At 46.2% G+C, this 27,532-nt stretch overlaps 1 protein-coding gene across 1 annotated transcript in view; it reads right to left on the minus strand.

The window, feature by feature from the left end:
* Window positions 1-25,040, minus strand: part of LOC139056051 (uncharacterized) — a 45,161-nt gene extending 20,121 nt beyond the window's left edge. Inside the window, exons 1-8 of the mRNA XM_070533871.1 lie at window positions 24,910-25,040; window positions 22,147-22,224; window positions 15,501-15,584; window positions 10,453-10,465; window positions 9,022-9,075; window positions 7,967-8,055; window positions 6,291-6,746; window positions 2,990-3,224 (exon numbers count right to left, since the gene is read on the minus strand). Coding sequence (XP_070389972.1) covers window positions 2,990-3,224; window positions 6,291-6,746; window positions 7,967-8,055; window positions 9,022-9,075; window positions 10,453-10,465; window positions 15,501-15,584; window positions 22,147-22,224; window positions 24,910-25,021 — 1,121 coding nt within the window. The 5' untranslated portion in view covers window positions 25,022-25,040. The remainder of the gene's footprint in view (window positions 1-2,989; window positions 3,225-6,290; window positions 6,747-7,966; window positions 8,056-9,021; window positions 9,076-10,452; window positions 10,466-15,500; window positions 15,585-22,146; window positions 22,225-24,909) is intronic.
* Between the last annotated feature and the right edge of the window lie 2,492 nt (window positions 25,041-27,532).

A 27,532-nucleotide genomic window follows, 5' to 3' on the forward strand; every position in this document is an offset into this window, starting at 1 on the left:
CGTGAATGTGTATCCCCAGTTCTGCATACAAGGCTTTCAGGTGCTTTCGAGGTCAGCGATATCACACGCAGAAAATTTGCCGTGTTTCTGCAGATGTTTGCGTGAATACTGGCAAGAAAGTCGCAGTTTCGCCCGAAAGGCGAAGCACCGATTGCGATAGCAAATTAGTATACGTATATCTATGTGAAGAAGGGATATTAGTTTTATCGGCCGTATGAACTTGTAAACATTGGTTTGGTAACTAAATTAACAATGATATAATGCGTAAGCGCGACTTAACGAGGACGTGGAAAGAATCAGACACACGGAAACAGTGTCGCCTCTGTGTCTCTACTTATACGTCCCTGTTCAGTCACGTTTACACATTTTATCACAAATTCAAACCAACTAGCCCACCAACATCTTTAACTAAACTAACAGGAACGGGGTCACGTGCGCACAGGTACACATGAACACACATCGCTCGATGAGCGCCGAACTTGGCTGTAAAAATGCTGGAGTGAGCAATGGCGGCAGCAGCAGCGATCGAATTGAACTTCGTGTATCCCTCTCGCTTCAACGCGAACGAAACCCCGAAAGCACAGCCCCATGCGAAGCTACCGGCACTACTGCGTACTCTGCAAACTTCGCAGATCGCTTCGTAGATGAGGCCCGCAAGGCCACACCGTAAGCACGAGCCGCTAGCGAAGAACGAAACCCCCGACTCCCTCGCCTCACCCGCTTGACTCGTGCGTGACAGGAGGGGGCGGGCTTCCGGCCTCCCTTGCTCGCTCGCACGCGGGCGTGGAACGTGAGCCACGTGCGCCGGCTCCCATTCGCACGCTTTCGCACGCATACACAGCACACGGCCCGAGGCGACAATTTTATCACCCTTGGAAATGAAGAAGCTGATTAGGGCCCACGATCAGACCTCTCAAACCCTGGCAGTCCAGAGGGCTCGCGACAGGGCCGTCAGGTTCCACCTGATGGTCCCCGAGTGGGCCTAGCCAGGTGGCGTGGCGTTTGCTTACGTCTATAGTGGACAAAATAAAGTTGTCTCACTCACTCACTCACTCACTCACTCACTCACTCACTCACTCACTCACTCACTCACTCACTCACTCACTCACTCACTCACTCACTCACTCACTCACTCACTCACTCACTCACTCACTCACTCACTCACTCACTCACTCACTCACTCACTCACTCACTCACTCACTCACTCACTCACTCACTCACTCACTCACTCACTCACTCACTCACTCACTCACTCACTCACTCACTCACTCACTCACTCACTCACTCACTCACTCACTCACTCACTCACTCACTCACTCACTCACTCACTCACTCACTCACTCACTCACTCTTGGATTTTACACGGAACCTCACGGCGACGCCAACGCGAACGGCAGAAATGCGCCTGGAGTGTCCGTGTAGTTGATGTCGCAATGAAACGGGGATTTCTGGGCGACCATAGGAAATTCCAGGAATCGGTTCAGAATATAAAGAAATTGCTCTAGCGAAGCCGCTATAGGACGATCATTTACTTTCGTTGGAGCTATGAATAAAAGGTATTCCCGGTCGTCAAGCCAACCAGTAGCGCTGCTGGGAAAGATGGGCTCGGATGCTAAAGAACGGATGATTTATTTCGGCATCAGTTACTCTTGTTAGTCAAATAAGTTGCGTTCGTGGGAAAATACCTTGTGTGAAGTAGATTATTCATACGGTGTGATATTGGTTTCCTACCTTGCAACATGAATGAATGTGTAGTGTTTAGTGGCGCAAGGGCCAGGTATGGCCAAAGAGCGCGAAGTCAGTGTTGATGAGTTTGCAACTGCTATGAAGTTGATGTGACGTGGCTGTAAAGGGGCCTTAAAAATTCTCGCTCTAAAGTGCATAAAGTCTATATGTAATAAGGTTATGGTGATGACAAGTGACGTGTACTATGAGCATTAAGGTGCATTGCGAAATAACGATACGATATACAAAAAATGTAAGATGCTAAAATTGACTAGAGCAACACTGCCTCGTAAGAGCCCTTGAGACACAAGGGCCTGGAGGCATGTGCTATACAAAACAATTATCACAGCGGCATCCTCTGGAAAGAGGATGCGCTACGAATTTAACTACCTTGCAACATGCGCAGAGCTTGCTTCGCTATGTACTAAAGGTCGCAATATTTCAATATTACTTGTGTCGTGAGTTGCCGCAAATTGTGTATTTTGTTTTTCTCGACGTAATCCGTAATGTGTTTCGTAATATGTGCTAATGACACACCAACAGACCTACATATAAGCTTTGATGCTGTGCTTATAAAGGGTGTTTCAGCGAACACTTACAAATATTCTGAAAGGTTGCCTTTGGCAGATAGGACGATTCTCGTTCATGAGGTGGTCTAGTCAAAGCTGAGGAAAGTACCTGCTCAAAAAATATAAATTTATAATTTACGAACTAACAATAATCACTAATTAAGTTCTAACTAACACATTATGACCATACTGCAATTTACAAATTCTAGCCGTTGAGTTCGCAAGGCGGATCCACTTGGAACGAATTCTCACGACACGTGAACTCTCGAACTGGAAAAATGCGTTAGCGTTCCATTTACTTTTGTGCTTGAATCTATAAAACGACGCTTCTTTAGAGGGTTAGGTTTGTTTCTAGCCGTCACTCGCAGAAATGAACCTAATCCTGTCCGACATTGCCTTCATTTTGTCGCTTATGAAAGTGGTATCGGTAAAGGCGGCGTCTTAGATACCCTGGAACCCAGTTACTGTAATATTTGTGCTGAAACTAATGTTTGGTTTTACGTGCATATGCTACTACAAATGTTCTTTCAAGTGGAACATCTCGCAATAGCAACTGGTCTGGTTATGTCGCGTCCCGAGAGACCTATGTAGCCGCGACAAAATAACGGGCTACGTTCTGCAGTGGACAAAAAAAAAAAATCGCTCTCGGTGATGACGAGGACATTGATGGCAGTTGCGACAGTCACGTGACTCACGTCCACGGCACGTAGATGCAGTAGGAGGCCCGGCCCGTGCTGTTGAGCGCCTTGGCGAGCAGCTTCTGGAACACTGGGTTGCTGTCGTCGACGAAAGTGTCGTTGACCCTCGTGTAGAACGGCATGAGCACGTAGTCGCAGATGCTGTCCAGCGTGATTCGGTCGTAGTTGGCCTGGATGGTGGTCAGCACGCAGTACACCGGGAACTTGCCCATGGGTTGTGACGTCGGTATGCCTGGACGGCGCAGGCACCGTTCATGGACTGTTCGCTCTGAGCGCGTCACTATATATGTGTGAGCCACATTTACCGGGACAGCACACTTCGCTGCGACAATATACAGTTCGCTTCAGCTGGGTGCAACACGTACATGCTCGCGCAACTCGGGACTATGATCGAGTAACGCGAGTCCTCTGTCACCCACGCTTTTTGAAATAAGAAATTTCCACCATAATTGAAGCAGTGACATACAGGACCTTGAAGTCTTACAGACGGGATGACACCACCTTGGCAATGAGTGCAGGCAAGATAAACAACGAAGGAATTGCTACACTAGCAGGTTCATGCCCTGTGTTCCTCGCGTTCCCCACGTTATGAAGTAGTACCAACTCACGCAATGTTCATTTTTTTTTCTGCCAGCAGGCACCTCTTCTCGAAAGGCAATATTAAAGGAATCGAGCGGCGAAGTACTCGTGAGTTTCTTGGCAAGGGTGATAGTGCTCAAAGTCGCGAACAGTCCAGAAAGGAGGTGTCACTCTACTAATCATTCGCTCTTTGCTCGCCTTCCTCCAAAGGCGCAGAGCCGTTCTCCCATAAGGGTAGCAAATAATACCCCCTATTACCCCTATCGTGAAACAAATATTATCTCTCTCTCTCTCTCTCTCTCTATATATATATATATATATATATATATATATATATATATATAGTCATATTGTAAGAAGCCAACAAACACTGACACCAACGACAACATAGGGGAAATTACTTGTGCTTAAGAAAAGAAATAAAGAAACGATAAATTAAAGTGGATGAAGAAACAACTTGCCGCAGGTGGGAACCGAACCCACAACCTTCGCATTTCGCGTGGATGCTCTACCAGTTGAGCTACCGCGGCACCATTTCCCCATCCACTTTCTTGGATATTTATGTGTCCTAGTCCAACCCTGGTAGTGCTAGCCAGCGCCACCACTCACAGACCTTGGCGGCGGACGTGGAACGTCCTTGTTGCCGCAGGCGTCACGAGAACATGATCACGAGAACGTGAATGCGGGTTCGGTTCCCACCTGCGGCAAGTTGTTTTTTACATCCACTTTAATCTCCATTAATTTATCGTTTCTTCATTTCATTTATTAAGCAGAAGTAATTTCCCCTATGTTGTCCTTGCATGGTGTCAGTGTTTGTTGGCTTCTTATTATGAGACTATTAAAAATCGAACCCCTCGGTTAACCACCTTCCTTCTCGTATATATATATATATATATATATATATATATACGATATATATATATATCTTAGTCGTCTTTTCTCTATGCCTGCACAACGCGTCGTCATGCCGTTTACCTTATTATCCAGCATCAAGTCTTCAGTTCAGACTACGAACCGACAGCTCCGCGAATGAGCCAAACGCCGAACATAATGGGAGAATGATGATGGACTCAACATCTACTTCACTCGCCGTGATTGCTTAGTGGTATGGTGCTGCGCTGCTAAGGAAGAGCTCCCGGGATGAAATCCTGGACACTGCGGCCGCACTTCGATGGGGGCGAAATGCAAGAACGTCCGTGTACCGTGCATTATATGCGCGTTAAAGAACCCCAAGTGGTTAAAATTAATCCGGAGTCCGTTACTACGGCATGCCTCATAATCAGATATTGGTTTTGGCGCGTAAAACGCCCCAATTTAATTAAATTTGTTTGTTCGAATCTACCTGTTTGACTAGGACATTTATACCAATTCAGGCATTGACCGGTGCCCTTCCGGTCGTCTTTCAGTGTTTTGTGGAATGTTTTTTTTTTAAGCACTAGATATATTTCTGCTGAGTAAGCTACAACTAGCCCAGTTTTCTGCATTCAGTGATCCCTTTCACGTTGCCGAAGTGCGATTTCGTTCGCGCTGTTTGAGTGACGTGGTAGCGTTTGCCAACTTGGGACTTCCGCTACTTCGTCTACTTCATCTACTTGAACAGTTTCGCTAATGGCCAGTCTAGGTTTACAATATTGCTCTACTTGCCCATGAGTTGATGCAGCGTGAATAAAAGTGAATGAATGAATGATTTTATTTGTCTCAGTAAGTTCAGAAATCTATCCCGGGCAAGCAGCTGCAATAAATTAGCTTGATGACATCTGGAGCGCAAACAAGTACAGATGTCAATCATTGGCAGCACGCAGGTGTTACGCACGTGAATATATGGTAAACAAAAAAGCAATAGCATCGCCCCCGCGGATGATCATCAAACTAAGACTAAGTAAAACTAACCCTCGCAAAATGAACGTACTACCGACAGCCGGGCTAATTTCTTTGGCACCTTGTGTATTAAACTAAGCATTATTATGTGAGTCGTCATAGCCATTAAACTAACAGTAGAAAATGTTAGCGCACCCGCCGTGGTTGCTCAGTGGCTATGGTGTTAGGCTGCTGAGCACGAGGCCGCGGGATCGAATCCCGGCCACGGCGGCCGCATTTCGATGGGGGCGAAATGCGAAAACACCCGTGTACTTAGATTTAGGTGCACGTTAAAGAACCCCAGGTGGTCGAAATTTCCGGAGTCCCCCACTACGGCGTGCCTCATAATCAGAAAGTGGTTTTGGCACGTAAAACCCCATATATTAAATGTTAGCGTGCCCGGTATTCCTGTGTATGTAATGGCGCTTGCGTGGTACCGTGTTAGCGGACAATGTTGCGACACTTCGTCTTAACACACTGCCTTACAGACACGTTTTCATGTTCCCCGAGTTTTCTTGCGAAAATAAAAAGACATGTAAGAAGACAACGTGCTCAGAATTATGCTGCTGCCGAAAATTTACACTAGCAGCCAGTTAGAGCACCCTTGGTAGCTGCGACAATGTGCTCTGTCTTCTGGCTGAGCAGGTGGCGCCACCAATCCCGCGGCTAACGTTTAGGCCTCTGCTAACCCGCGAACCCGCAAACGATACCAGGGACAATGGACAAGCTAGAGCTCTCTTATCTCGCTGATAAACGGCATGCTATTCAACATATCAGCAGGTAAAGCTAGTCTATGATTGGGTAACTAAGAGTCTTATATTTTAAAGCTGAAAAAAAACTAGTGGTTCACGTGCCGCGTTACCTGTTGTGGTACTGGTCGTCGTCGTTGTCGTAGTGGTGGTGGTGGTAGTTGTAGTGGTGGTGGTTGTAGTTGTGGTAGTGGTGGTGGTTGTCGTGGTTGTTGTCGTGGTGGTGGTAGTCGTGGTAGTAGTAGTTGTAGTGGTGGTAGTGGTTGTAGTGGTAGTAGTCGTGGTGGTTGTAGTTGTGGTAGTGGTGGTAGTCGTTGTTGTAGTAGTGGTGGTTGTGGTAGTAGTGGTTGTAGTGGTCGTGGTTGTGGTAGTTGTAGTAGTAGTGGTGGTTGTGGTAGTAGTGGTGGTTGTGGTGGTAGTTGTGGTTGTAGTTGTCGTGGTTGTAGTTGTAGTAGTAGTGGTGGTGGGTGTGGTAGTGGTGATTGGGGTGGTCGTTGGGGTGGTTGTCCTGGGAGTCCTCACAACCGTCATAGTGCGCTCCGTAGTGGTGGTAGGCGGCGTTGGGCGTCCTGTAAATGCAAACAGACATTACCAGCCATATTACTGCCTGAGATTAAAACGCGCACGTTGATTCCTTACGAAAGCGTCCTATCTCGAAAACACAAAAATAGCAACGCCAAAGGTGGACGCCGTAAACAACAGGCACGCACGCTAACGCCGACTAACGGCTGCGCTTTATTGGAGTGCTTCACATAAGTGCCTATATACGTTAAAAAAATCAAATTACGGGGTTTTGCGTGCCAAAACCACGATCTCATTATGAGGCACGCCGTAGTGGGGGACTTCGGAAATACGGACCACCTGGGGTTCTTTAACGTGTGCCTAATCTAAGTACACGAGTGTTTTCGCATTTCGCCCCCATCGAAACACGGCCGCCGTGGCCGGGATTCAATCCCGCGACCTCGCGCTTAGCAGCCCAATCCCATAGCCACTAAGCAACCGCGGCGCGTCAATGCCTATATGTAGAGAGACACTGACAGAGGAACCATAACAGCACAACAGCCTGCAACACAAGCTTGAAAGTCCCAAATGGTATGTCACGCTTTGCCATGTGATATGCGCCCTTCGTTTCCTGTCTAGAAGTGTTAACACTAAAAAACTTAAGTTTTCAAATAAAGTTTCATTGCTGATTACGACTTGTCCGTAGACGCACGTAGTCTTGGAGAACAAGGGCTATACCTATGGGAGAGAGAGATTATGTAGACAAGTCACGTGACACTTAGGCAAGCCCAATGGGTGAATGCGTTATGCGACATCAATGCCGCGGACGCTTTGAAAACCCGACAGACGACAAAAGCCTCCAATTCATAACGTAAATTTAAAAAAAAAATACGTTGTGACGAAAACCTTGGATTCTTCCACAGCAGGATATGTGCCTATGGTGCTTAACATATAATTTTGTGCTATTCACTGGTAAGTACCGTGTGTTGTTTCTTGCGGTGCCCTTTTCACGCTTCGGCATGCCTATCAGAGCAGGCCAAGCTACATACGCTTCCTGGAAGACAGTATCGGTCTCCTTTGTGCTGTGCGTGTTGGGCTCAAGGAACTGGGGCAGGCACTATTGTAGCTAACGAAGACGACGGTGTTCGAAACGTAAAAAAAAAAGAAATAACGCATTATTGAGAAGCTGGCGCTGTTCGCTACAAGAGTCGGTTGCTTCTCGCGGTGAGCTCAGAGCTTGAGGACTTATCGAGGTCTCCTGATCTTCAGAAGGCGGAGACGAACTTGCCTTGTAGGAGCAAGAATGCGATGTATAATAACCCAGCAACCAGGAAGAACAGGAAGCAGAACAGAAGCACGAAGAGGCCTCTGCCTTCCCTGTAAGGATAAGAAGAAAGAAGGAAGGAAGGAGTAAAGAAAGGAACGAAGAAAGACAAGAAAAAAGAGAACACACGTTGCGAAAACACAGTTACTGACGAATCGCCGATGAATATAATAGTCAGACCGGTATTAATCGCTATAACTATCTCCTGGAACCTGATTACATATCGACTCGCTGTGATAACAACAAAAAGATCTCAGCTTATACCTGCAGAACAAACACTTTTTACTACTGCTTTTTCCGCAAATCAATTAGGCAATGGAACAGTTTATTAAATAATATAGTAAATGTGTCAAATAATGAACTATTCTTTTCTATGCTGTGACGTGCTTCTGTTTGTGAGTATATCTGTCCAAAAGCTTTTCTGTATTACTGGTTATATTTTGTTCCCCCCTACGTAATGCCTTTATGGCGATGTAGGCACTCTGTAAATAAATAAATAAATAAATAAATAAATAAATAAATATGAAAACAGCAAGGCTATTGAAAATACCCCAGAGTTCGAGATGCGGCCGCTGTATTTTGCTGCATGGCTAAAGTGCGCAACTCCAATTGCCCGTGCTGCCCACTTCCCTGCAGTAACCCGAGCAACGCAATTTTCGATTTTTACGAGCCACACGCAGCTTCCCGTAGCTTCAAGTAAACGCTTCAGATAGTGTTTACAAGCACTTATTACTTTTTTTTTCTGCGCAGCCTTAAAACAACATCAAAGAAACTATCTTTCAGTACATTGCCTATAGGAATTTGGTCAGGCTGGTTATGCGATCGTAGCTTGTTCAAGTAGCACCACCAGAAAGCGATTGAACATACAGCCCTCAGAAAGCGCCGTTCAGCTGTCTTAGAGGGTGCAAAAAAAACAACAACAACCAATTCGCCTGTAAGTATGTTTGCGTTACGAGCGACAAGATAATGACCTTCAAAAAAAAAGAAACAGAAAATGAAAATGAAAGAAGTGCACTCACTGGTCGTCAGAAAGCCGTTCATTCCAGTCTGAGAGCAGCGACCAACGGGGAGGGCTGAAATACATGAACGAAGGTGCTGTGTGTTCACAACGCACAGTTGCGCTACGGTTGGACGAGGAAGGGGTTCACGATGGGGACACGGACTGCGATGACACAGTGAGGGCTTTAAAAATGGCGCACAAATAAAGCAGGTAGTATGCTTGCAATAGTTGTAGTGTAAGTAAACAGGTTTGTGTTATTATATGGGAATGTATAGCTGCGTAATTCATGGTTGAAACTGGGCATCCTTGTGTTTGCGTGCTGTCGTGCCATATTTATCTATGAGTTCACAGATACTTAATATGCACTTCTCGCCTGCCGTCCCTTTGCCCTTTGTGAAGACAAAATTCCTTCACTCATTACACACACACACACGTGCGTGTGTGTGCGTGCGTGTGTGCATGCGTGTGCGTGCGTGCGTGCGTGTGTGTGTGTGTGTGTGTGTGTGTGTGTGTGCGCGTGTGTGTGCGTGCGTGGAAAAAAATTAATTAACTTCGTTTGGAAATTATCAGTTGCTGTTTCTTTTTTCGACATCGTCAAACAGGATGTGCATAGCTTCCAATATTGCTCCACTGAATTCTGAGGTGTTACGTGTCCAACCCCGATCTCATTTTCAGGCCCATTGTAGCGGGGAACATCGGGATAATTTTACCACCTGCGGTTCTGTAACTGCCACCTAAATTAAAGTATACTAGCGTGTTTTGAATTTCGCCGCCATCGAAATGTGGCTGACGGGGCCGGGATAAAGCCCATGACCATAACTCCACTCCTGACTTTGTTAATTTCATTGTGCCCCCTTTTGGCCACATTTCCGAGTTTGTGTGCCAATCCATGTGTGTGTCTGTGTATTTTATCTTTTTGCTCGTGTTCTTTCATTCCTTATCACATATTGAACATACAGCAGCACTCCAAGCTTTTCGTTCGGCTAACCTCTCCGGTGGTGACTAAGCTTCCTCGCACTAGTACGCGTGTATTTTAGGACATATTGGTTGGTATAGACAGTTTCCACGTGATACATTCTTGGTAAATTGTAGTACGATGAGCATGTCATACACACACACACACACACACACACACACACACACACACACACACACACACACACACACACACACACACACACACACACACACACACACACACACACACACATTTATATATATATATATATATATATATATCTGTCTAACAGAAATGCAAGGGGCCTGGACGGAGCTGAGAAGTTGTCCTCGCACTGATTTACACAAAGCACACGATCAACTACGCTGCTGTCACTTTCGGCAGGCGTAAACATCCCTTCGTTTTATTAAAGATCAAAAGAATGCCGGTGCTTAAATTACGCTATCACCTTTGAATGTAAGCGTCAATTAATGACGAAAACTCAATACTTACAAATCCGGGTCCACTGCAATGAGAAAGATTGTTGGTCAAAAGCGATTCCATCTGGCAAGTAGCATTGAAAAAGCAAAATGTGGCCACAGGGCACGTGAATGCACTCCGGAGCGTTCTATTCATTTGAACAAAAAGAAAACACCTCTGTTTATTTAATGAGCGATGTCGCATAGCTGTAATTCCACTCGAGTTATTTTTTCCTTACAATGCGTGTTTTTTCAAAACGAAGGCCTCCACGGGCCAGAGTTGTACAAATTCAGCTGTCTCTGCAGATGGCGGAAAGCCGATCTTGTGTGCGACCACGCCTGAAGGCGACCTAGGCGCATCAAGGCGGTCACTTCCTTCACACATGAGTAATCATTGCGAACCCGTCTACATATAACGCAGTATTTTTCCGAAAGTGATCGATTCGCAAAGTCACAAAGCCGTTTGAAGCGGGAAATGAGAATTAGAGACAAATTAATTTACTCCCGATCATTCCATGCAGTGCTGTCCGAACCTCCATAAGACCGGTTTTTCTAGTAGACATATGCGCCACACTCCCCCTCATTACATAACGAGAACCTCGAATCTGGCAACATTGATGCCTTCAGGTAGCATTTGTGGATTTGTTGATCAGTTGCCTTAACCCAAAAAAATCCCGCACTCGTGACGCCTGCGACAGAAAAGACGTTCCACATCTGCCGCCAAGGTTTGTGACTGGTGGCGCTGGCTAACACTCCCAGGGTTAGTTCTAGTAGTAAAACATAAATACCCCAGAAAGTGGATGAGAAAACGGTGCCGTTGTAGTTCCTTTAGTGAGAGCATCGCACACGTAATATGAACATGTGGGATCGTTCCCCACCCGCAAACAGTTGTTTTTTTCATTGATTTTCTTTTCCGTTAAGTCATCCTTTGTTTTGGAATAGTAAGTAGAAGTAACTTCCCCTATGCTGTCCTTGGTGTATTTGCTTGTTGGCTTGTTATTATATAATTAATAAATAATCGGGCCTGTCAGTTCCTTTCGTTCTCGTTCAGACTCCCTCTAGTAACTTCTGCAGGAACCTATATGTGGTAGAGCACTTGTGTTCGGCTTCATACCTCATTTTTTTCTTCGTCATTCGAAAAAGAGGTGCGAGCAGGCGTGGCCCTCGCGATAATGTAGTATTGTGCAAGAAAAACGCAAGCGGCGCAAAATTGGCGGCCGCTGCAGGAACTGCTCAATATCGAGGTCAGCTGGAAGCAAGACGTGATTCTACTCCCATATTTGGCTCGAGGAAGCAGTTGAGAGCGCCACAAATTGACAGAAGTGGTCATATGCGCTTCGTTGTCACCGCACGGCAATTATTGAAAAGCATAGCCTCTTCTTTGGCCGAGGGCCGGCGCTGTGCTCAACTCGAAGTAAGTTGTTGCAGAACTTAAAAAAAAAACAAGCAACCAAAGAAGCCTGAGGTATCGAAATTTAGTGTAGCAGTACCCATGTCATGTTGTCTGCCGACGGTATATTACGCTTAGCGTTCAATAAATGTAGTGACGCAACGCATGGCCACCGTCAAAACGATTTACGTATGAGGCGCGTACGGCAGCGGTACTCCTCTTTGGCACTTCCCTAAGAACACTAGGCGCCATCTGGCCCCGTGCTCTCAAAGCCTGCGCGTGGCCTCCAAAATCTGTGACGCGCCGACGCGTGCCAAGGCTGAGAAACGTGTCATGCCGCAACTGGGCGCTTCTCTCACGCTACTTCCTGCACATGGTGCGGCATCTATATATAGTGGCGCTGCCGAGTGGTTCCGCACCTCGCCTCCGAGACGAGAAGCGCGGTGAACTGGTGTCTGCAAACGCTGAAAATTGTTCCCTCGCTTGCTACACGCTCGGTGGCACATCGTGACAGCAGTTGGTGCGAGTTTCATAAAAAGAGTAGCACGTGCCGAGTGCATGCATGGCGCAGCACACTAGATCGTTGGCTTGACGGACGTTCATAAAAATACACACATAGAGAGTGCATTTCCGGCGCTGCCTTCTAATGTGTCAGGTTGCTTTCCTCGATGACCCTTTGTGCCGTGTGTTTGAACCGGCTGGACATCCGATATACTTAAGGGATCCTTTAACGGCGTTAGAATTCTTGACTCAATTGACAGGCACCAAGTGTAAATGTACGTATGTTTGTATCTGTGTTTGTATCGATGCATGTTTTTATCTGGCCGTTTCCCCGCTTACATGGTTGAGTGTGTAGTTCATTGTCGAATGTGTTGCCCATCGGGCTGCTGTGCTGACGGGAACACCGGTTCGAAACCAACTGTTGGAACAAATTGGATCCCTCAGTTTGTCACAATGTGTATATACAGGGTGTTTCATGTAACGTGAACCAAGCATTTGAAAAAAAAAAGTGGTTAGCCGCAGCTGAATGAAACCAACGTCACATGATTTGCCGTCATGTCATTTAGAGCATTATGAATCACATGTTGCTGGTAAACAAGGAACGCTACATAACCGAGATAACGTCGCGGGTAGTAAGGAATAAACACGTGAAAGAGGGTAGATTTTCTAAGGTTTGTTTTAAATATTCTTTCTTTTTGCAAACTGCGAGAGAATGGAATAAACTGCCGGAGAGAGTGGTAAGCGCGACAGACTGCAAGCAGTTTCGGACCCAACTTCAACAATACTCTTCTTAGTGGCGCGTGATTTCCGTTTTTGTTACCCTATAGTGCTGTACTAAGTGCCACAAGCTGATGTGCTAAGTGCCATGAATTGTTCTTAATATTGTATGTGTATACCTGATCATATGCACTGCTGCGTGTTTAGTGTTTATTGTTGTATAGCATGTAATACGTTATTGTACTCATTCCTATCTTGGCCCTGCAAAGGGCTGTTAGTATGTTCAAATAAATAAATAAATAAATAAATAAATGTGGCGCTCCTTAGACTACTTTTTTATATCCCGTCTAATTAGTTCATTAACTCAGATTACTTATGCAAACTTTTTTAATATTCACTTCAGGGCCGAGTACGTTTCTTTGCGCTGTAGTGGTGATTCAGAAACGACCAATCCAATTTTTTGTGGCAACGTACGTGCTGCGTGATCTTCTTTCGGCGTTTGAAGAAAGCCCGCGAACTATGAAATAAAACCATGTGACTGCGCTTGTGCGCTATCATATTGCAGCGCTCTCAACTGCGCTTCGTGCGAAGAAACCGCGCTTGCGGCCCGTGGCTAACTGAGTGGCCGCGGCTCTAGGCATCGGCTTGGCAGTGAGTCAGCATGTTTGGCGGAGGCACGCGGAAAGGAAGCGCCGTTCGTCCTTGACAAGCGATAGGATTGACGCACGTAAAAGAGACGATTAGAATATTGGCGGAAGAACAGCACAGATTGACAGAACCGGAGTCATTGCGAGCGCAGGTCATGGCATAATGTAGTGATGGAGGTTTGAAATATGAAAAGTCGGATCGAAATCACATAGGAAAAACGCTAGATGGCGATAAACGTAGTAAAACTTGAATAAATTAAGCAGGCTAGGTGAGTATTTGTTTCCGCGCTGTTTCGAAAAGGATGCAAATAAGCGTCATCACCATCATCATGGAGGGGACGAACAGTTTGAAGTCGAGGACCATCCGGGAATATGGGTTTAATACTTTGAGCATCGTGTTGCGCTTCTAGAAAGAAGTAGCATAGCATTTATATTAAGAAAAACAGCATATTCAACATGTTAACATAAAATGACTTGAACATCATTATACTGTACGCTATTGCCTGCAACAATGTTTGATCTCGGAAATTGCGTGTTTTCACTGAGGAAGCGTATAAAAGCTTTGAGAACACAACTATCACAATAGGCAAGCTGCCGGAGTTCTGCGGATGACATTTCAGCGTACACAGTATATTTTGATATTATTATTTTAAAGCGCTGCCCTAATTATGACGTAGCCATCTTCTGCACCAGAGAGACATGACGGGGCGTAAATGTGGTTTGCAGAATGAGGCAGAAGATACTTGAATATTGGTCGCAAGACGCAGATGTGCGGTCAGTGGATTAGAAAGGTGAAGGGATACTCGTAAGATTGAAGTCCTTCACTTTGTATGCGCTACAGGACGGAAACAGCCTTATATATTACACGAAATATTTTGCACAAATAAATTGAAAACCAGAATATTTGCGTTAGCTCAGAGCAGTAAACTAATCGGGCTTCATATAGTGCACGCATTAGTGCGTTTCCCTAGAGAAGTCACCGTGTGATGAATCACACGCGTGTAGTTTAACCAGTGCACGTGATCGACCAACGAGATTACAGCGTTCTTTGTGACTGCGTCTGAACTAATCCTGCTGTCGTTTCGCTTTACCACGTGCACATAGTATCCCTACAGCCAGAGTGCAAAGATGCGAAGGCACGCGTCATCATTATCATCATCATCATCAGCCTGGTTACGCCCACTGCAGGGCAAAGGCTTCTCCCATATTTCTCCAACAACCCCAGTCATGTACTAATTGTGGCCATGCCATCCCTGCAAACTTCTTGATCTCATCCGCCCACCTAACTTTCTGCCGCCCCCTGCGGCACGCGTGAGGCGGTGCAAATCATGTAGAGTTTCCTATAAAAAAATTCCCACGGGAGACTCTCGCTCCGCGATTGTTCAGCTATTCAGCTATCATGGGACTGGCGGTTGTTAGCGCCCGGGTTTCTCTGATATTCGGACTCTCGGATTCTAACGTTCCTGTGGAGTCATCTGTTAGGCAACATTGTGCTGAGCCTCCGAACGTTCGTAGTTCTTGTAAGCACAACAGCAATCCAGTGATAATCTCCGCAAACGCGCGTAATCATTTCGCATTGTTGCGTTCAGGAAACAATGCCTTGTTGAAAAATGACCAATTTACATGCAAACTCGCAAAGCCGTATGAAGCAAGAAGAACGGAGCTTAGGCAAATGTCAGCGCACTTCCCCATCACCATCATGCTGGCTGAAACGGCATATACTTGAAGCTCACGTATAGACAAGTAGCGCCATTGTGTTCACTGGTAATTTTTGTGAGAAAGTGTATGATGCAAAGGCCATGTGACGGATAAAAGACGCGTACGTACCGGTGCTTGATGGCCGAACGCCCGAAGTCGCCAAGGTCCCGGATGATTGATGGAAGTATACGCTGGGAAGCGCTGCCTGTCCCCCTGTTGAGGAAGAGAAGGCCAGCTTAATTATTTCGCTTAAGGATTAGTCGCGTCGACGCCTAGTCATGTTGAATGAGCAGGAACGACTGTGTAAAGTGATAAAAGTTGAAGCATTCACTTACTTTGCTCGTGCACCAAATGGGACAAAATCTTACGGCTACCTGCTCATCGCCACGTGCACTGTTCGCGCAGGCGTTAGCCTGTTGTGGCGCGTGACCCTCGAAGTCCGCGGGTGCAGCGTATGCATTCCCTAATCGTGCGGGGACGTTGTGCAGCACCAGTCTACTGTGCGTACGAAGCAAATAACCAGGAAGGAGCATTACGCAACACAATTGAACGCATGAAACGTTGGCCCGAGACGTGATCATGTCACGGAAAGCTTTAGTGTCTTCCACCGCCACGCGCCGCGCTTGGCGCAGGTACTCCCGAAAGGACAACGGGTATCATCGCAAAGTGCGGCTGCCGAACTCGCAAACTGCAGAGAAGACGATAAATGCGCGCTTTTCAATAAACGACCGACCGTGCTTAAACATTTCAGGAGAAGCTGTCTGCAGAGCACTTGGTGAGGTACCCGAACGGGTTGCCCGTCGATTAAAATGAGTAAAATAAATAAAACCTACCGCGAACCATGCAAGGCACACTAGACCGAGTCCGCGAAGCTCAGGGTTGCGTGTTGGGTGGATATTTTTTTTCAAAGAGAAAAGGCGCAGGGGATGCCTCCAGGTAATGTTGGCCGGCGAAAGCTGGTTGCGTAAGTAAATGCTCCATCCTATAGTTTGTTTCCATCCTCCACATATCGACCAGGCTTAGGCGGGATTTACTTAGCGGTCAAACGCCCCATCCCGTCACCTTCACTGCACCGGCCTCCGTGAGGAAACAGTGTTTTCTCGCCGCTTTTTGTTAATAACTACGACATCGACGACATTAAGAGCATCAAGCAAGGTCGCCGGTGTACTATTTTTGAGGAGACATTGTGAAGTAAGCGCTGTTTCATGACGGACGCCGGTGCCATGAAGGTGACGGGACAGGGCGTTTGACGGCTGAGTGTATCCGGCCTAAGTCAATACGCATGCGCAGGAGACACGTCCCGCCATTTGCAGGTGCAGTGGCGACAGCAGACGACGCGCTCGCGTGATTAGGGAGTGCGTTATTCAAACCTACAGACTGCGAGAGTGCGCCAGACTCCAGGGCGCTCTGCCTGTTCCGGGTAGTATGCGCTCCCGAGTTTCCTGTGATAAAGCTTGTGGCTGCACGACCTCGAAGACGCCTCGGGTAATGAAAGCATACCTGTCAACTCTCCCACGTGTTTCGTAATGTTCAGGAAGTAGAGCTCGTTTTAGGATTTGAGGGATCTTGCATCGAGGTTTACACAAATAGGTCGAGTTCGCGAAGAGCTCTAAAGGTGCTGAAACATCAGGCAGTGCCAGATGACAAAAAGAAAAGCTGCACCGGGAGAAGTAATTGTGACACCTGTGGGACCGTTTGGTAACCACGCTATAGGTCTTCCTGCTCACTTTCATCCAAGCACCAGGTGAAATAGTCCAAGTTCCATGGAAATTACCTGAGCGCCAGTCTATTTAATAATAGCTCCAACGGTTTCAATAAAAGCGCCAGCACAAATATAGCGCGTGCCAGTCTGTTGAATCCAAATGTCAGCAACTCCCAGTAACTGCTTTATGCGTTTGAGCCATTTCGATTCGCAATTTTGCTGTTTTTTTCTTGCATGTATAGAATTGAACAGGCTCTCAGGAACGGAGAAAGCCGAAAAGCAGGGAAGAAGAAACTAGGAATAGGGAAGAATCAGATGTGTGCGTTAAGAGGCAAAGCCCGCAATATCGTTACTAATATGGATGAGATAGTTCAAGTGGCTGAGGAGTTCTGTAGAGATTTATACAGTACCAGTAACACCCACGACGATAAGGTGAGAGAGAATAGTCTAGAGGAACTTGAAATCCCACAAGTAACGCCGGAAGAGGTAAAGAACGCCTTGGGAGCTATGCAAAGGGGAAAGGCAGCTGGGGAGGATCAGGTAACAGCAGATTTGTTGAAGGATGGTGGGAACACTTTCCTAGAAAAACTGGCCGCCCTATATACAGAATGCCTCATGACCTCGAACGCACCGGAATCTTCGAAGAACGCTAACACAATCCTAATCCATAAGAAAGGGGACGCCAAAGACTTGAAAAATTATAGACCGATCAGCTTACTGTCCGTTGCCTACAAAGTATTTACTAAGGTAATCGCGAATAGAATCAGGAATACCTTAGACTTCTGTCAACCGAACGACCAGGCAGGATTCCGTAAAGGCTACTCAACAATAGACCATATTCACATTATCAATCAGGTGATAGAGAAATGTGCGGAATATAACCAACCCTTATATATAGCCTTCATTGATTACGAAAAAGCGTTTGATTCAGTCAAAACCTCAGCAGTCATGAAGGCATTACGGAACCAGGGTGTAGATGAGCCATATGTAAAGATACTGGAAGATATCTATAGCGGCTCCACAGCCACCGTATTCCTCCACAAAGAAAACAACAAAATCCCAATAAAGAAAGGTGTCAGACAGGGAGATACGATCTCTCCAATGCTATTCACAGCATGTTTACAGGAGGTATTCAGAGACCTGGAGTGGGAAGAATTCGGGATAAAAGTTGATGGAGAATACCTTAGCAACTTGCAATACGCTGATGATATTGCCTTGCTTAGTAACTCAGGAGACCAATTGCAATGCATGCTCACTGACCTGGAAAGGCAAAGCAGAAGGGTGGGTCTGAAAATTAATCTGCAGAAAACTAATGTTTAACAGTCTCGGAAGAGAACAGCAGTTTACGATAGGTAGCGAGGCACTGGAATTGGTAAGAGAATACATCTACTTAGGGCAGGTAGTGACCACGGATCCGGATCATGAGACTGAAATAACCAGAAGAATAAGAATGGGCTGGGGTGCGTTTGGCAGGCATTCTCAAATCATGAACAGCAGGTTGCCACTATCCCTCAAGAGGAAAGTGTACAACAGCTGGGTGTTACCAGTACTCACATACGGGGCAGAAACGTGGAGGCTTACGAAAAGGGTTCTGCTGAAATTGAGGACGACGCAACGAGCTATGGAAAGAAGAATGATAGGTGTAACGTTAAAGGATAAGAAAAGAGCAGATTGGGTGAGGGAACAAACGCGAGTTAATGACATCTTAGTTGAAATCAAGAAAAAGAAATGGGCATGGGCAGGACATGTAATGAGGAGGGAAGATAACCGATGGTCATTAAGGGTTACGGACTGGATTCCAAGGGAAGGGAAGCGTAGCAGGGGGCGGCAGAAAGTAAGGTCGGCGGATGACATTAAGACGTTTGCAGGGACAACATGGCCACAATTAGTACATGACCGGGGTAGTTGGAGAAGTACGGGAGAGGCCTTTGCCCTGCAGTGGGTGTAACTAGGCTGATGATGATGATGCTGATGATGCTGATGATGCTGATGATTAAATGGTATAGCACTTGGAATAGGTTCACTGGCACACGGCTTAATTGTACTGGCGCTGAGATTAAATAGGTTGGCGCTAGGGTATAAATGTTGGGCAGTTGGAGTAAATATCGCGTAAACTCCTGTAAGGCCCACCCTCGAGTAAGGGCCACACCCCCACTTTGGAAATTTCGGGAAAAAATAATATTCAAGACGTCCCGCCAAAAAGCGAAGTTAGTTCCGTTCCCGCTAGATGACGCTAGCTGCTTTTCAATCGATGCCGCTGACGTTGCTGTTAACGGCGGTGTGGCACTCTGGAACGCTCGAATTAAGTTTCCATAGAAGCTGTCAGAGGCGTGCACAGTCTAAACAGTGCCATTATTACTTTGTGTGGCTTGTCGTCTCGACTGTGTTGGCAGTGTTTCCAGCCGGATCGGTGCCACTTCGGCTCTAGATAAGGGCGGCCCTGTTTGGGTCAGCGCTGGTCAAGGAGGATTGGCCGGCACCTAAGGTCGGTTACTGCAGCGTTGTGTCATATGCGTCTATCTTACCCTCTGCCACATTCGCGGAAACAGTTTTGTCAGATTTGTCAAATCGGCCAGATTTGTGAAAGGGCCGCACTCAGCCAAGATTCACGAAAAAGAAAAGTGAGGCCCTTACACCAGTATATACGGTAGTCTGGCGCTTGTATTATATCCGTGACGCTTGGATTATCCCAGCACTTGGATTAAAGGGAGCAGGGCAACCTCCAGATGCTACACACTAGTGAAGTACTTGCTTCGACCAAGATTATTCAGTGAAGTTCCTGAAGCAGCTCAAATCGGCAACAATACTCACTGGAAAAATAAATGATATCAAAATTATGTGTTGCCTGCGAGTGTATAGCTAAATTATTGCTAGCAGAGTCCGTATGCATCCCACAAAACCTGTCAGTACCGAGCCAACATAATAAGAAGCGTGAACTGCCCAGAAAATGTCACGAGTCACGAAGTCATGCTTTGAAGCGATGGAATCGAACATGCTGTTTGGGGTTTAAGTAGGAGCCTCACCTGGAATGTGACGCAAGAAGTAGCGAAAAATGGTACGTCGCAATGCTTCGCGGTCGAACGGTGGTACTAACGCTATATAATATTACCGTGCGACCGGAGATTACTGCACATAAGACAGTCGTTATGACGTGACCCATACGTTTTGTTTAAAATTGCACTCTTTGTACAGTGCACGCATTTGTTCTTTATTCTATGCGTACCAGGCTTTAACGAGAACTCACGCTTACAAGCGATGCAACTTAGGCGGCATCCATTCACCAGAACCATGACGGGTCTTATTTATGGGGTCGCACATGACGCTGCTACACATGCTAGTTCGTACATCTGTAAGTTTTGATCGCGCATTGGAATTAAAGTTCTTCGCGTCAACTGGTTCAGATATTTTGAAGAGATGATGCGTTTCCGGGCGACAACACGTTCAACTGGGCATCGTTTGTAAAGGTACAGTTCACAGTAATGGAAGTGCCGCTTTGCGTTCGAAAGCTCGGCTTGGTTAAAAAGCTATAACTTGACTTGACTTGTATACCACCAAAGAAGTTGGAGGAGAAACCACCAGAGCACGTAGCAGTTACTGCGGAAATAATTGGGCGGTTGCCGAAGCGTGAACTGTATGAACCACCCCTTGACAAACATGAGATCCTTTTCGTGCGCATGGCGCCACACTTGTGGACTGCGTCACATTATAGCCGGCGTACAATCGCTATCGCGCTCACCTCTCTTTGTTCACTCTAAGAACAGTTTACACCCTTTGGCGTGCCGCTTCTGCCACACAACGATCATCGTCATCTGCCTTGATGCGTTTCTTTTCTTTAACGCTGCGAGCCCGGAACTTTCCAGTAACGAACGGCACGTGCGTTATCAGAAGGGGCACTCCAAAGGGTGTAAACTGTTCTATGGTGATAACGCGCGTGCCGTTCGTTACTGGAAAGTTCCGGGCTCGCAGCGTTAAAGAAAGGAAACGCATCAAGGCAGATGACGATTATCGTTGTGAGGCAGAAGGAGCACGCCAAAGGGTGTAAACTGTTCTTAGAATGTTCCCTATATATAAGTCTGTAAACACGATTGCAACTTCTGATTGAAAAAAAATTCTGTTAAATACGTTCGATAGCATTTTGCGCGTTACAACTGCACCATTGGAAGCCCTGATCAATAAGCTTTTCGTTGCAGAAAAAAAAAGAGGTGGCAAAAATATTGGCTGTCGGCGCCTTTAATAAAATGCTTGCTTTAACATTTGCTTGGGATCGAATTATTGATGCACTAAAAAAAAAAAAGGCTTCAAAAGCTCGCAACCGCAGCAATTCGGGCCTTTCGCTATACTATGGTAAAATATTTTGAATATCCCAAGTACGTGAGAATAGTGCATGGAAAGACAGAGTGCTCTGCCTTTCCTTGTATTCTTCTCACTTGCGATATTCAAAACGCTTCTAAAGCGTTCCGCAGCACCAGCGATAATGCTGCGACACCATCTTCTAGGTGTGCATCTAAAAACTTTCTCGGTTCGGTGCCGTATGTCGGGGTTCAGTAGCGTCATAAAAACAGCTTATCTCTAAATCTCCATAATAATGATGAAACTTCTCTAATGCATTGCCGACAGTGTAAGATATGGGAATAAGCGATGGCCGATTTTGCCATTCGTTTGTCGCTATCACGACAGACAGCAATGGCACCTGCTGCAGTAGTCAGCAGGGATGAGACACGCATGCGCAGTTGGCTGTACATATCGTGTATCACGTTATCGTATCAAGCAAAGCTAAAGCTCTGTAATATGGTAGCGGCAGGGAAAATTTGCGATGCTGTGTGCAGTGTGATGTGGGTTACAACTATACGAACGGACAGGCCTTACCTTCAGCTCCACCCCCCGTCCGAGTAATTTCCGTGGTCATGGAGGACACGCAAAGAAAGTTGCTTTCTATGGGAAGACGCTGCATTAGTTGTAGCTGTATACAGAAGTAAAGTGCGCGGCTGTGCGCGGCAGAATAAGCAATGTCTAAAACGCGTCGAATTGTGAGCATCTAATGTGCGAAAGAAACAGCCTCCGTGCTCCACTCACGTGACGTGTCTGTGTTCTCCGTAGTCGTCACGAGACTCGCCGACGACCCGAGTGAATTCATCGTCGCCGATGACGCTTCTGTGACGAAAGAAATGCGTGCAGAAATTTGAATAAGTTCAACGTGACATGGGGATAAAGGAGAAATGTGCGCTTCATGAATATCACCCCATATGAGTACCACGTAAAGTTATTCTGACAAAAGCTGTCTCATATAGAGGGACACCAAGAAAAAAACTCGGAAGAGCTCAGGAAGCGTGAACTACAGTTGACACCGACGGAAATACAAGCATTGACGGTTTGGCAGAGAATGCAATGCTATACAAATGTTTTGCAGCGAACAGTTATAGCTTTTGGAACAAGTTGCAAACTGATTCGTAGTTGAGCGCATAGTTTTGTTTGTTGTTCTTGGTATATCCAGTGACCCAAGTTGGCGTCACAGAGATTCATTGAAGACAAGTACATGCCCAATAGCACGTATCTGGCGGCTCATAACTGCGGAATACTTTAGGTTTTAAGAATGCAATGCCTTCGAGATCAGCTTGCAAAAAAGGAGAATCGTTACAAAAGACTGGGTTGAAATCGTCGAGACCATTTCGCAATAAAATTATTAGACGTGGCGATCGTTATCGCAAAACGTTTGTAGTGGCGCTGCCACCAGCAGTAATGGTCTAACCTGGCCAATTCGTTGCATTTAATGCAATTGATTTGACGGAAAATGTAGGGGCAAGAATGCAACACAAGTGTTCTGTTCGCATTCGACGGAAGACTGAAAGGTAAGGCCTGAAAGATGAGACGCGCCCATGACGCGCACGAGAAAGGCGTGCCTATAGTGACTCACGGCAAGTGTGCCGATAGACAGCCGGGAAATCACGGTATTGCTGAGTTGCGATAATACGATGACAATACGCGGCGCTGGCGTGTTTCGTTGCGCAGCATTCTGTGCTTGAAACGTGGAAGCTGTGTGCCGCGCAGGGTGCGCTGATATTGTTATATGCTGCTCTTTTCTTTTTTTTTCGCTTGCTGTTTTTTCTCGTTCCATGCTATCTCCGTTAGCCGACTGCCGTCGACCAAGCTCGGGTAGAACTGGTGCGAACGAGAAACTCGGCACATTCTTCATTGCACTCCGGTTATGTACTTCGCGGCCCAAGTGCGGCTGCCTTGACGACAGTGTGTCGCCAATAATTTCATTGCAGTTTCGGTCATTCAGGTTTTCCTCAGTTTTGCTTTCTGTGGGAAAAAGTTCTGAGACGTTACTGAATGTAACAGAATCCGAATCCCTTCGTATAATTGACGTTTAGTTAGGTAAGACAATTCCACTTTGGATCTCGCGTTGTGGTGGAGTACAAAAACCTAACTCACGACGCACTCAACACGCCAGACAGTCAACAGGAGCAGAACGAACCTGGTAGCGAACATGACATTAGCAGAGGCTGCCAGTCAGAGAGAAAAATCTCTTACTAACGAAAATTATTTAGGTTTGCTTGTATGGGTTCTCAAAAGCTGAACAAACGAGTCATGAGTTGAAGATTACTGCGTCATCTGTAAGAAAAAACGCGCTGTTAACAGTACCAACAACATCCCTGCTTGCGTGTAAGCTCCACAGCGAGCACCTGACTTCACGATAAAAAAAAAAAAACCAAAAACAACCTGAGCGTTGGAAACGCTTGTTACATATTTGGCTCCATTTCCGTGATCCGATCACTACCAATCTCTCTTACTATAAAACCAAACAACAGCGGAGCGGTTTATTACAGCCGCTTTCATGAGGCCAACGCCAAAGCTACCTTGCGGTTTTCATTAGCGCCGAGATGAACAAACCTGCCAGCGAAGTCCCGTGCCGACAGATTCGATCTCCTACCCAGCTTTCCTCACAAGAAACATTTCCCCGTGTCACATTCTTCGAAGCAGCAAAGTTTAGTTTCATTAGAACAAACCGAGTCATTGCACTTCTTAGCGGAATACGACATATATCGAAGGTTTCTTGAAGGAACTCTGTCGGGCTAGTTGTCTGACAAGTGTGCAGAACATACACTAGCACAAAATTCATATAGAGAGAAGTACGACAATGAGGCGCAAGGTGCGCACGTTGTACAGTTTCTATGCAAACGTCTTCAGTTTGTCGAAGACATTTAGATAGACTTTCTGTCTTATGGGCTCAATACTAAGTCCGCCAGGTTTGATAACTTTGCTTGCTCGTGAAACTTGCTTTCCGTATTGGTCACCCTTATTTCTCGAAATGAGTGGCTGAACGGGGAATGCCGCTGAAGTGAACGTTTTGACGAGAGCACTTCTCATTCCCCACGGTTATTCGCTTCAAGCCTCCCGTCTTCCTGCGAATGTCTGTCTCGTTTGTGCCTTTTCTTCTTGAACCGGCAGCGTAGGCCTCCGCTTCCTTCCATCGTTCTCTCACTATAACGACACCCGCTTTTTGCACATTTGGTCTTTCCTCTTCCTACGCTACTCACCCGCTTATCCTCTTTCCCCGTTAGCAAAAAGAAAAATACGGGAGAGCGAGCTTTATAAACGTAGCCAAGAAAAGCGGATGTCTTGACAAAGAAAACACCCCTTGAAGAAACGCTGGCTACGTGACTGCATAAAACGTTTTCCATTTGACCACTGTTGGTCTTTTCGGTATAAGGTCTTCTGTAATACAATGAAACATGAGACAAGCTGCTACTCCTGCGCAGAGGAACTGTTCGCGCTGCAGTGAAACTAGTGTGTAGATAATGAAATCTACCGATCGAAATTTTGGTGGATAATTACCCATTGTGACGCAGACAGACGGCGACGAGCGTAGAACACGGTGCCGTCTGGGCAGAATCAGGCAAAGCAAGGAGAAAGCTTGGTCGAAATCCAAGAAGCTGCAGTGCGACATCCGCACGACTCAAGGAGAATTCTTCTTCTACCTTGTCTTCCACGGCTTCGAGCAGGACTGACAGAATGAGCGCCGCTTTGGCTGAATTCATTTCGTTTTTCTTTCCCCTATTTGTTTTTTCTAAGGTGCACTAATGTACACCTTCGCTTGTGGGCTGACCATGCTTGCTGTTGTATTTTTTGGGTTATAACGAGCTTGCCCTCTGTCTGTGTTTCAATTGTGTTTATGGTAAGCAAACACCGCAAGTGTGCAAACAAAATTTTGATCACAGGTAGAAAGAAAACAAAACAAAAAACAAAGCACAGATTGTTTAGTTCTAAGCAAAATCAAAAGCACAACTGTAGATTCCTTGACATCTGATAAGAGTACAAATAAAGAAACAATGGAAAAAAAACAACCAGTGGGCTTCACGCACAGATGCACCATACCACCGTTGACTGTAGCAGCTCATTGGCCATCTGGTGTTTGAAAATGGGGCCACGTTGAAGTAAGGTTATTTTTATAGTCAAATTGGTTCAAGTTTACGTGAACTGAGATGCTCACGTAGAATGAAAACGGGTCACATTTGCGATGCGTCTGTAGCTTTTCGTCTGAGATGCTCCAGTCCTTTGTCGTGACTCTTTGCCATTATGTAACTAAAAGCTGTGCGCATGTGCGTATATGTGTGTGTGCTCTGTATAGGCAATGGCAACCTAAGATTGCAGTTGCAAACTCACTGCTGCCCAAATCAAATAAAATTTTCCTAAATGTGCCAGAGAGTTAAGCTCAATCCCTTGTGAGACGTCATGGCGGATATGAACTTCTTTTAGTATCCGCCTCTGGCAGGATATATTATGGCGCATAGAGGCACAAAAGACAGCAGTAGTGTGCTTTTGTGGGTGGAGCTTCTTCTGAATGCTTAGGTTGTGACGGAGTTTAGGCTCGATACACCTCCTTTTTTGCTCGCGGCGATCATTTGAAAATCAGCCGTAGGCGCTCTGCAATCTGGTGTTATAAGTCCCTTGATGAGGTCATAGTATCGGACAGTGCCACATAAAGGTTTCCCGTGTGCATCACGGGCACGTGACATCCAAGTGGTGATCCGATGAGACGGACAGGCATTCACTGATTCTTCATTAAGATAAGGCGTAAATTTTTCTTTCGAAATATTTCTGCAGTCTCTAAGTTCTGAGCAATAAATTGTTAACGGGCTCTTTGCCAGCACGCACGGGCATTGCGACAGCCTGAAAATGGCCTTCGAAACGTTTTTTTCCGCGTGAGAAAAAAAAAAGGGTTTTACGTGCCATCACCACGATCTGATTATGAGGCACTCCGTAGCGAGGGATTCCGGAAATTTGGAGCACCTGGGGTTCCCACCAGAAGGGGTAATTCGGGTGATCGAGGCACAACGCCTGACCTCGCATTCTTCCGAAATATCGAGGGCACATGGCATAATCTTCGGGAGGACTTGGGTAGTGACCACTACGTTCTCGAAATTGTGGTGCAGGCCAAACCCGAACCTCCGGTCAATTACAAAATACGTTGATTGGCATCTTTTTCTGAAAATTTGATCCGTAACAGCCTCCTCAAGCGAATCATTTAAATATCCAATTGTCAATCTCAAAGAGGCCGTCAAAACCGCGACAAACGAAATCAGCACACAAGTTGAAGTCCCCAAAATGGACTCGCGGTTAGCGCATCTCCTGGAGGCTAAACACGCTCTTGCGGAGACGTCGGAAACGTGGAAATTAAATCGCCGACTACGAGAAAAACTAACGTCAGTAAACAAGGAAATAGAGTGGTATTCCAGACAACTGGCTCTGCAACAGTGGGACGAGACATGCAACGAAACGGACGTTCGCATGAGCTAAGAGGAACCTGCTTAAAAGGCTGCTCAATGACAAACAGACCAGGAATGCGTTTACTTTCGCCGTCCACAGGCTCATATATAAGCAGGTCACCTCGGGCCTCACAAACGAAGTAACTGCCAACGACCTGGCGCGAACCTACCTACCCTTCAAGGAAGGAGATTCGCAAGGCATAAATGCAGGAGCGGATTATACACGGGGCTAGACAGGCCAGTATTAGACGAACCTTTCACAATTTTGGAAATCAGACACGTATGCTTCAATTTAAATGAGAGATAGGCCCCGAAGCCAGACGGGGTCACCAATAAACTCTTCCGGAATCTGGAGGACAAGGCGATCGAAATCCTAACGGCAGAGATAAACGAAGTGTGGAGCTCGGGGCAGGTCCCGTCGGAATGGCGAACCACCAACGTGGTGCTCATCCCCAAACCGGGCAAACCTCCGCATATAAAGAACCTGCGTCCCATCTCTCTAACATGGTGAATATGCAAAGTGGTCGAACATGCAGTAAAGAATCGAATCGTTGAACACACAGAAAACCGCGAACTATTTAAGCATAATCTAATAGGTTTTAGAAAAGGACATTCCACACAGGACCCAATGCTCCTCCTGAAAAGATCCATATTCGAGAATGAGGCCGAACATGCAGTAAAGAATCGAATCG

Source organism: Dermacentor albipictus, chromosome 2 (assembly GCF_038994185.2).
Source record: "Dermacentor albipictus isolate Rhodes 1998 colony chromosome 2, USDA_Dalb.pri_finalv2, whole genome shotgun sequence".
Classification (NCBI taxonomy): Eukaryota; Metazoa; Arthropoda; class Arachnida; order Ixodida; family Ixodidae; genus Dermacentor; species Dermacentor albipictus.